Source organism: Aphanomyces astaci (assembly GCF_000520075.1).
Source record: "Aphanomyces astaci strain APO3 unplaced genomic scaffold supercont1.32, whole genome shotgun sequence".
NCBI lineage: Eukaryota > Oomycota > Saprolegniomycetes > Saprolegniales > Verrucalvaceae > Aphanomyces > Aphanomyces astaci.
In genome coordinates, this window is record NW_009798295.1 from 185977 (window position 1) to 196905 (window position 10929).

A 10929-nucleotide genomic window follows, 5' to 3' on the forward strand; every position below is an offset into this window, starting at 1 on the left:
GCCAACACCAACGTTAAAGTCACCGTGCGACAGTTCACGCACGAGTGGGGACAGTACTCTGTGATTGCCCGCGTCGAGCCTACTACTGTTGTCAAGGACGACATTATCATTTTGAGTTCGCACCAAGACTCGATCAATAAGAAAGACCGAAGGGACCTTGTGAAGCGCAACATCGCCCCCGGGGCCGACGATGACGGGTCGGGCACCGTGACCATCTTGGAGTCGCTCAAGTACTTGCTGGCGACCCCTGAGTGGACCCCCATTAGGCCCGTGGAGTTCCACTGGTACGCCGCCGAAGAAGTCGGACTGAAGGGGTCCAGGGCAGTGGCGGCGGAGTATGCGAAGGCCAACACAGCCGTGTACGCCCAGATGCAGCAGGACATGACGGGTTACGTCCGCCCTGGCACGACCCCCGTCGTGAATTTGATCTCCGACTTCACCAACAAGAACCTCAACACTTTCTTGGAGACGCTCGTCGCGTCCTACTTGGACATCCCTGTGTCGCACTCACGGTGCAAATACGGCTGCTCGGACCATTTCTCGTGGAACGCGACGGGGTACCCCGGGTCGTTTCCGTTTGAAACCGACTTTAAGGACTTGAACCCGAACATCCACACCCAAAACGACACGATCGCCACCATCGATTTCAACCACATGGCCGATTTCACCAAGCTCTCAATTGCGTACGTTGTCGAGCTGACTCAGGACAGCGCCACGGCATGCTAATGGCCTCATTGTTCCATCGTTATACCGTACCTACGGGCTAGCTTCCATGTATCGATTCCAAAACTGATTCGCGTTAACAATGATTGCCAATCAACCAGACGGGTTTCACGCGTTTCATGCCTTTAACTAGTACTTTACTATACTAGTACTACGTGACTAACCCTGAAAAACGTTCAAGAAATCTGGATAAGCGTACCGTTCAGCCAAGACTGAAAACTGTTTAAACTAACAAACACTAGTTAGATGAGGCATATTTTTTGTACTCTGACCACCTCAACTTAACCCCAGGGATTTAGCATAATTTCCGTACTACTACCGGTAGTGCGTAGTAGCATTGTACTGTACAGTGTTTGCCAGAATAACTCGACGAAAGTAGCACTCGTGAATAAAATAATCTTTTCGAAACTTGGGGATTGTAACAATAGATCCAATTGGATAAAATTGACTGCATTAAGCAAAGATTATGCTCAGCTGTGATTGGCCCAATTCAATTTGAAATTTGAAATTTGGACGTCCATGTCAAAATGGCATTTGACGAAAGGCACCACCAGCCACCATGCAGCAGCGGCGTTACACGAACGCTGAGCGCAAGGTGCTCCTTAAGAAGTTTCATGTGTCCGTCCTCAACGACAACCAGTTTAGCCAACAGCACGCCATCCCTCCAGGTACGTGGAAAGGATGGCGAGCGAAAGAAGCGAAGATTCTGGCCAGCCGCCGCCATGGCCGCTTGGCAACACTGGGCGGCCAGGGGCGGAAGTCATTGTTCCCTTTCAAGTACGACCTCCTGGGGTATATGCGTGGCCAACGTACCACCTCATCCTGTGGATCAAACGCAACCACCGACCATGGCTTCTTTAGTACATCGAGTCCAAGAAGACCTTCGCCTCCGGCTATGAGTCTCTCGGACACCTTCTGCGCCGTTTTTGTAAGCGACACCGATTCTCCCACCGCGTTCCATGCCACAACAAGGTCCGGCAGGTTGTTCTCGACGACGTGTGGGATGGGTATGCCGTGAACTTCTGGACCAAGTACGACGCCTACGACAATTCACTCATCTACAATGCGGACGAAACAGGTACGATTATCTATAGTCATCTCTGCATTGTCAACGTATGGTGTAGGAGTCTACTTTGACATGCCGCCAGGCAAGACGCTGGCCGAGGTTGGAAAGTCGTCCAAGGTGGACAAGAAGAACAAGCACTCAGAGCGCATTTCGGTGGTGTTGACAGTCCGGGCCGATGGCGTCAAGCTCCCACTACTGTTCATCATCAAAGGGCAGCCAGGTGGGCTGTTGGAGAAGACGGAACTGCCGTCCTACGACCCGACTCATGTTTATGCTGTGCAGGCAAACGCTTGGATGGATGAATGTGTGTGGAACATCTACCTCGAGCGTTTGTTTGCACAGCATGTCCAAGACACCTCCGTTCTTCTGGTGAACAATCTGGAATGCCACGTTTCCGAGGCCTCCTACGACAAGACGACAGAGGCAATGTTCAGCGTGATCGAGCCGCTCCCCCCAAACTCAACGAGCATGTGTCAGCCGCTCGATGTCGGTGTTATGGGCCCGTTCAAGGCTATGATGAAGACGGAGTGGTTGCTCGAGGACACATACAGCGCTGATGAGAACATGACGGATGAACAAAAGCGGCGGGCTACAATCGGTCGGACGATCCGAGTTTGGAACAAAATTATTGTTAGTTCGTTTGAGAAAGCCATTCCATCCGTAATTGAACTTTAGATTTAATGTTTCTAGTAATTTGACTTTTGAAGAAAAAGTTCGACGCGCCCGGGAATTGAACCCGGGGCTCACTGAAGTCACACAACGTGTTTTACCACTGCGCCATCGCGTCGAACGCTTACGCTTACCCTTGAACTTTTGTATTGGTTTAATTGGCTTAATTTAGGCCAATCAAATAAGTCGACCTCAGATTCGTCGTGACATGATCTTTATATTTTGAGTCGTCCGCGTCGACGAGTTGTACCACTCTACATACAAAGTCCCATATTGAAGGCAGTGCTACTTTCGTCGAGTTTTTCTGGCAAACACTGTAGTCTTGGTTAATTGAGTGAGTTTGATTATCATTTGTTTCTTGCATTCCTCCGCGAGGGCCGATACAAGTACAAGAACCACATGTTGTGGAACCGCTTCGCCAGTTGTAACGTACCGACTGACAGAACGCAAACGCGTCCGTTTGGGCCATAAGCACTCTTGTTGGCGCCTACACTCCGAAGGGGGTCATGAAGGAGTAGAACACCTGGGAGTCGTCATGGAGCGCCAGCTGCCAGTAGCCCTTGAACTAGTCGAGGGTGAAAAACGCCCGCGCGCCCACTAAGACAGTCAGAGCGGCGTCGAGGTACGGCATAGGTCATGGATTAGGCTCGTGCACGCGTTGATGGGCCGGCTGTCGATGGTCATGCGCAAGTCGCCAGGGCCTTTCTTGGGGACGATGCGCGGCGCCACGGCCCATGTTGCGCGGTTGGTGTGATACACCAGACCGGCTGCTTCGAGCTCGCGCACATGTGTCTTCAGGAACTCCACATGGGCTGGGGGATATCGTCGCAGAACACACTTGACAGGGATGACGCCAGGCTTGATGCGCACCCGCAGCGGCTCCGCCTTGATCGGCTCGTCATGGCCGATCCCCAGGTGGAATATATCACGGTGCTTGGCCAGGAGGAGTCGCAGCATTTCGAGGAGGTCCGCGGTCAAGCCTTCGTCTTCGGCGGCACGGAGCTTGTCTTGAATCATGGTTTCAACCACCGCTCGCCGCCTGTTCCGGTCGCCGTCTGCGTCTTCGGCAGATGGGACTTGGATATTCGGGGTGGCATATTGCATGCCGTCATCACCGCACTCGTCGCTTGAGTCAGGCGGCTGACACTTGCAATCGCAGACGACTTGTCCATGTCGCTGACATCCCAGACTTCTTGCTTGGTAAAGGCGTGGCTGATCAACTTGTTTTCAGAGAAGCCCAGCCGTTACATCACAGCCTGGCTGATCAGGAGCTCTGCCGCGTTGGAGGAAGAGTCAACCCAGGCCTTGAGTCCACGCAAGGCCAAAGGGCCACAGTGGGTGTCCAGGGTGATCAACGTGAACTGCACTTGGTGGTCGACCTTGAGGGCAGGTGCTTGGCCATACGGCTGGATCACGGATGGCTTCGGCGAAATCACCTTAACTTCCACGCCAGATCACTCCAGGGACTTTATGACACCGGCTGTTACCAAGGTAACGTCGGAGCCGGTTGTCGAGGAGGGTCGACGTGGCGGACACACTGCATTCGATCTTGGCTTCGCAGCCGAAGGGACTTGTTCGTGATGCCTTGAAGCTTGGCCACCTTCTTGTTGCGCGCGCTCTTCCACTTGTCCATTTGCTCCTTGAGCAGACGCTCGGATTCACCAGGCGCGCACTTGGGGCAGTTCACGACCTTGTGGTTCGCGCTGCCACACTTGAGACAGGTCGCCTTTTTGCGCTCGTACTTCGCGCTGTATTGCTAGGGGGCTGGGGCGGGCCAAGGAGGTCTACTGCTGCTGCCAACGCTGCCTTCAGATCGTTCAGGCTTGGACGGCCGCGATCGTGCTGCGGCTGCCGTCGCAGGCGGCGCCGAAGTCTGCTCGTCTTTCACCGGGGCATACAAGTGGTACCCGGTGGTATGCACGCGCAGCCAGTCAACGAAACGGTACACGTTAGACTTCAACGGCTTGTTGCGTTTGAGGGCATGATGGCGTTGGACCGACTTCTGCAGGCCAAGCGGCTTGATCGCCTTGACCATGATGTCGACAACTGTCTTGCCATCTTTGTCCAAGACCCACGCTTGGTCGTCGCGCTCTAATGATCGCATCAGGTTGTCAAGCATCTTGCCAATGCGCGAGTCGGCGTCCAGGATTGTCGTGTCGAACCGGATCGCAGTGGGCTAACACTTTTTGAGCACGTCCAGGTCTTGAGACTCCTCTTCAAACACCTTGCTAAACCGCGAGGCCCACTCTGCCTCCGTGACGCCACGGTAGTCGCGGTTGGCCATGTCCCACATCGCCACACGCTTCTTGGTAAAGACGTCCATATACGCGCTGACAGGCATGACGAAGGGTCTTGAGCCATTGAGCTGAAGGGCGTTGACTTGGTCAAGGTACTTCTACTGGGGGATGAATGTCCGCCGCTCCGACTTGGTCGAGCCGTTGAACGAGGGCGGGTCAGGGATCACAGGCGCGTTGTACACGAAGCTGCGCTCGTCGCCTTCTCCCATGTCATCGTCATCGGGGACAGAGGGCAGGTTGGTGGCGCCATTTGGTGTCGCAGCTGGCGCCAGAGAATCATATGAGGCGGCCATGGGGGTCGGTGTGGGCGCCGTAAATGGGGTGTTGGCGTAGCCATCTGGTTGAAACTGCTGGCCAACAGCTGGTGGTTTACGCCGGCGTGGTGAGGTGAACGGGGTAGTGGCTTGATGGCGAACGGGTCGTCCGCGTTCGGCTTCTCGGGATAGGGATCGCTCCGTCCCGTTAACAGGGGACTGCGAGCGTTGGTGATCAGAGTCACTCATTGCTTCGGGCGATGAGGCTACAGTCAACGAAGAGTGGTTCGCCTACTGTTTTCTTCGAGGAATCTGACAATAACGGTAAATGATTGGCCGCCATACTTCGAACTACGAAAATCGTTTTAGCCAATGAAGACCATTTTTATTGAATGTTTTATTCAAATTTCGACAGGTTATGAAAAATGGGAGCCCATACCGAATACTTGTGTTCCAAATCGGCATTCGGTTACTCAGGACATCAATTCTTGCAAAGCGATGCAATTTAATTCAGGCAACACCTAGAACCTACGTTAAAGATAGCGTTTGACGCGGTGGCGCAATGGTTAGTGTGACGGCATCCAAGTCGATTGAGGAAGGGGGTCGGGGTTCAAGCCCCGGTCAGTGTCAAACTTTTTCCCGTATATTTAAAATTAGAAGAACTACATACAAATTCAAATACAAACCAACCAGTTATATATTAATTCCACAATTAATATAAAGCAAGGAGTGGCTACGACAGTGTGCTCAAGTGCGAGGGGTCGCATTAGCAAACCTCTGGCGCATGACGTTCGCTGACCTTCTCCCACGCCGAAATCGCCCGTTTGATCATTGAGAGACATTTCTGCGCAGCACAGGGTGAGTCAAACTCATCCCCATCGTCGCCGTCGATGATCTCCTCAGCCAACTACTCGTCCCGTAGGAGCCACTTGAACGGCGCACAGATGTTGCATTCGTAGGCATTGGTACGAGGAGACTGTTCAGCTCGTCTTGAACAATGTCATAGGACTCGTTGGATACATGCGACTCAAAGTTGTCCGCCAAGATGACCGACGGCGCTTCGATGCAGGGAAGTAGCAAGTCACGAAGGTACTGTCGCCACACGTCATTGTCCATCCACGGTTTGTACTGAGTAGACATGGCCAGCGGGATGCGTTGGTTGCGATCCGACCGCCGGGTTTGCCCCGAACGACGAAGAACAGAGGCATCTTGGTCCCATCGGGACGAACGGTAAGCACCACAGTCATGCGAACAGAATGCTTCTCACCCGACGACGCTTTGGTATCGCCACCCCGGATTGACCAAATATACCTCAGTGGCATGTAGTGAAAACCCGTCTCATCACGTTATAGACCGCGTCGCCATCGAAGGCGCTGTAGGCGCGGTGAAACTCCTCCGCAAACTCGCCGCGGACCTCGGCGAGTGCATAACGGAACTTCTTGGTGTGGCTAGCGGGTTGCCGAGAGTACCCATGACGATTGCAGAAGAGTTGGAGCAGAGGAAGGAGGCTTTGGTATACCATGCCAGACTCCTTATCGGCGAGGTACAGACGCAGCCAGTTAGGTTGGAAGCGTTTGATCCAGTTGATAATATGAGTTGTGGTCAATGCACGTTCACGAGCATGCATCTTGGCTATAGTCCTGTTGGGTCAGGAAAGGACTCGGAGCGGCCACCAGGACTGAGTTTCATTCGTTTTTTGTTCCCGGATATCGTCTCGCTGGTCGTCCCATGAGCGTATGGTTCGTCGAGGAATTCCGAGTTGAGGCGACACCTTGTAGTCCGATATAGTCTCCAGCAGTGCAATGGCCTCAAGCCTGATGGCCACTGGGTAGGCGCGCTTTGGGCCGTGAAGGGTTGAGTTCACTGTCATGCATTTGTCAATGATTGTGGCGAGAATTTTTAAAGGAATCGCGGCGGTGGGAAAATATTATCGCTACCCAATCACATGCATTCAAATCACAAAAAAATATGATTGGGTAAAAAAAAGTTGCATGTCAACATAGTTCGATAGGCGAACTGTAAAGAATTCTTTGTTTTCGCCCCCGTCGTTATCCCGACAGGAACCTCTTGCGGAGCCGAATTAAATTGCAAACTGAGGTCTCTTACTACGAATTACTTTTCTGGTATATTTTAAGTCTAATAATTTCGTCCAACGAAAATGCGCCAACAAAGCACATCTTTCAACCACACGACAATGGCGCACAACCGCACGACGAATGGCGGCCTGCTGCACATAATGGAGACTAACGGCCTTACCGATCATGAGACCATGAGCCGACCTCTAAAAAGGCTCATAGGTTTTTCTGCAGCACCATGCAGAACAGGGGTATTTTGGAGACTCGAAAGGGGAACGCTTGGTGATACCAATGGTACATAAACCATTGGAGGTTGCCAAGCAGTGTCTGGGACAACCATTCACGTGCCCATACCACGGCTTCCGTGGCTGCATGCTCCTGCCCGAGACTGAACTTGTCGGATATGCGCGGGGCATAGCGTAAGGAGGACAGCGGAGCTCAGGAGACCGACGAAAGTCGGTGGAGTGATATCTTCGGTGGAGGGGACGGGACTAAGTGAAAAGCGGTAGATAGTTTGAAGGTGGGCCTCCTGATGGACTTGAGGGGGGTTGGCAGGGACGTGGAGGGCGTCCGCGAAAAAGTCGAAAGGTGGTGGCGCAGAGGGCCGTCGCGGATCCAAGCATTGTTTTACAGGAGGGGTGCCAGAGGATCCGACACCACGCTGGTGTTGTCGACGTCGTCATAGTCGTGCGTAGGTGAAGAGCCTATGACTGGAGAGAGGGTGTAGTCGCCTTGTAGGAAGTCCAGAGATGCCGCGAGTGAAGCCAGGCAAGCGTGAGAGTACGACTGGCGAGCGCATTGCCTAATTGAATGGTGTCGGCACGTGGCGGGGTGAGAGGTGTCGGGCGGTTGGGTGTACGACGCAAGGCGACCCCTGGGGCTGCTGGATGCTGCTGAGGGCAATCAAGTAAAACCACGTGTCGAAACTGCTGAGTGGTCTGACGACTCGGCGAATGGCTTGTTGCTTGGCAATGCGCGCAAGGTCAGGCAGGGCCCAGCATTATTGCGTTTGAATCGCTGGAGGTATGCGCGGGGAACGTATGCCGGGCGTGAGGCGGTCGGTGACAGCCGTGAAGAAGGCAGAATGGGCCGAGCGGACGTGCTGCTACCCATAGGTCGGCGAGGGTGCCGGCTAGTAAGCGTGCTTCGCCATCCATTGGCCATGTTGTTCGCCTAGGAGTCTGGGGGTTTCCGGGGGAGGATGAAAGGGATGACGGTATTGTTCAACGGTTGGTGAACCGGCGGACGAAAGCTGCTGATGGGGGTACCTTCCAGCATGGAGCGGCCATGCTTGTAGCAGTTGATTTCGGCGATTTGGTGGGCGTAAGCATCGATCGTATGGAGCCTCTGGGCCTGGGTATGTATCGGGAGTTGGGCCGGCGCTGGGGGAGATTCGGCGGTACGGAGATCCAGGAGGAAGCACTGAATGTAGGACCTCGGTGAAGGTGTCCCAGTGGGTGCTATGGCTGAGAATGGGGGGAAGTCGCGGGCCGCTTCCGTGATGTAGCGCAGGATTGTCTGTTCGAGGTGGATAGATAGGCCGAACGTATGGGAAATATCTGACTGCGGTCCTTTGGCGGCAGGATTTGTCGGAGGGGATTGAGGGCAGAGATGGCGTTGTGGTCACTGCGTTGGCCCAGGGGGAGGTATGTTGGCGGAGAATACATCGGAGCGGTGTCGAAATGTAGATCCGATCGAAACGGGAGCTTGAGTTGGCTTGCGGACGGATACAGGTGTGCGTACGCTGGCGGAGGGCACGGGTGGTCGAGTCGGCGGTGGGGGTGGGACATGTTTTGCAACAGGCAGTCGTGGAGGTGCAGATGCTTCAGCCACAGTTCCATGGCGACGCACTCGGGGTGTGGGCGCCGCGGGGGAAGCGTCTGGTTGCGGTCAAGATGTGGTGAGAATACGCAGTTCAAGTCTCCAGCCAGAATGAGGGGAACGGTAGGCGGTGGTAGTTGATCGAGGCTGATGAAGAATGAGGTGCGTGAGGTACGGGTGTCAGAGAGCGAGGGAGGATAAAATATTGCCACATAAGAATTGCTGAGGACCACATAGGAATTGCTGAGAGCCACATAAGAATTGCTGAATCGCACATATTTTCTGCTGAAGGACACATAAGATTTGCTGAATTGAATATAGAGTATGTTACACAGCGAGATCCACTTCGGCAGACAGTGCGTTATGAGAATTTCTGGATATGTGTGACTATTAGCAATGTGATTGGTTAATTAACAGTAAACTCGCATATGAAGGAAATCACGAAATACCTTAAACTTATCGACGGCCCTATGACCAACCACCGATTGATGGCATGAAGCGGACGCGAATCACGATGTAGTGTATATTATTACTGCGAGTAGCTATACGTATACATGGGACTAAACCTCGAACGATTGCTTCAGGCCTCATGGCCTGGAGCAGTCGTGTGAACCGTACTGCATGCTACCAGACTCCCACAGCAACCAGCCTACGCCACAAGCCGCCAAAGTTCCACGTGCTTCGTGCTGCTTCTGTAAGACATCTTCTATAGTCGTGATTTATGTAGTGCCTAGATATAGAATGAACCTTGCTAGCGGTACTAACGGATGGCTGAATCCGCAAGGGGATCGATTATTTACATACCCACGGACCCACTGAGCAGTGTGTATGAGGTGGCAAATTGAAGAATGACGACATTGAAATGTGTGGTTGGCCATAAATTATACTTGAAGTACTTCAAGTACTAGTAATATTAATTCAATGAACACGCAGTATTTCTGGAAGATGATACCGGGTAGGGTTGAACAGGAGCACGTGGCCTCGTATTGCCTGACTGATGTACAGTACTTCGAAGTACTAAAGTAACTAGCCTTGCTTTGCAGATGCCTTATTCACAACTAATAGAATGATAAGGGGAAGAGCTGATACAGTATAGTAGAGGATTTGCCCGTCGTTGTTGCTCGCATCAACGACGGGCAAATCCATTTCTGCTAGTAAGGCAATACACAAGACGCAAGTCTTGACGTATTGTCAGCCCTCCCCACGTCTGCCCCCCCTCCTTGTCGCCACGGACTCGCTAACGAAGGCCTTGGGCATTTTGGTGGCGCCGCACTTGGCCCCCAAGGCAAGGTTCAGCTATTGTACTCATTCGAGAGTCCTGAATCATGCCAGCAGTTGAGCTAGCAATTTGATGTAGCCCTTTGATATTCCTTTGTACTACTGTACTGTAGTATGCGTTATGTGTGTGCAATGTGACTTTGTGTGAAAGTTAAAAGTAAAACGTACAGCTGTGTGTGGAGCTCAACGACAAGTTATTCGTGTAAACGCTAGCAATTTGGGTAAGAGCCGTGGTGAATCTACATCAGAAAGTAGAGGTTTCATTCAGTCACTAAGCGCGTCTAGCTCATAGTGCATGTAAATCGCTAAAGCTGTAAGTTCCGACCTGCATGAATGGTGTAACGACATCCCTATCGATTGCAACCCCTACATCGTTTATAACCCCCCACGGCATTATGTCCCCTCCACAACGCTTCTGCTTGTCTTATCGACATGTGAAAGCACACAAGCACCATTCTACGAGGTTAGAGCCACCATTCACGACATCATGACTAGCTTATAGTGTATGTAGATCGCCAGAATACTAGCGACTACAACTCCTGCACCTCCTCAGCCCTTATGTATCCCCCCTTCACCTCACAATATTCGACTTGTAATATCACCCAAGCCAAATTGCCTAGCACACTCTAGCACGCTGTTTATTGTTCTCAACGCTCACTCGAATATACACTTAGTAGTGTCAAGGCTTTTTGGCCAAAATATGCTGTCCTCGTTTCGATAAGTTTAGGATAGTTCGATTGTTACAT

At 52.5% G+C, this 10929-nt stretch overlaps 2 protein-coding genes and 1 pseudogene across 3 annotated transcripts in view; 1 reads left to right on the forward strand and 2 right to left on the reverse strand.

Annotated features, from left to right (window-relative positions):
• H257_11117 (hypothetical protein) overlaps window positions 1-726 on the forward strand; it is a gene marked incomplete at both ends in the record, with an annotated part of 2638 nt that extends 1912 nt beyond the window's left edge. The window contains one exon of the mRNA XM_009837956.1: window positions 34-726. Coding sequence (XP_009836258.1) covers window positions 34-726 — 693 coding nt within the window. The remainder of the gene's footprint in view (window positions 1-33) is intronic.
• Window positions 727-2504: 1778 nt separating this feature from the next.
• Window positions 2505-2576, reverse strand: H257_11118 (annotated as a pseudogene). Its single transcript has one exon. The product of its transcript is annotated as a tRNA-OTHER (tRNA).
• A 4848-nt stretch (window positions 2577-7424) lies between these two features.
• On the reverse strand, window positions 7425-8925 carry H257_11119 (hypothetical protein; the record flags this gene model as incomplete). The annotated part of the gene is made up of 4 exons (XM_009837957.1): window positions 7425-7745; window positions 8012-8257; window positions 8324-8577; window positions 8631-8925. The coding sequence occupies 4 exons, from the start codon at window positions 8923-8925 to the stop codon at window positions 7425-7427; spliced, it is 1116 nt and encodes a 371-aa protein (XP_009836259.1).
• Window positions 8926-10929: the final 2004 nt, after the last annotated feature.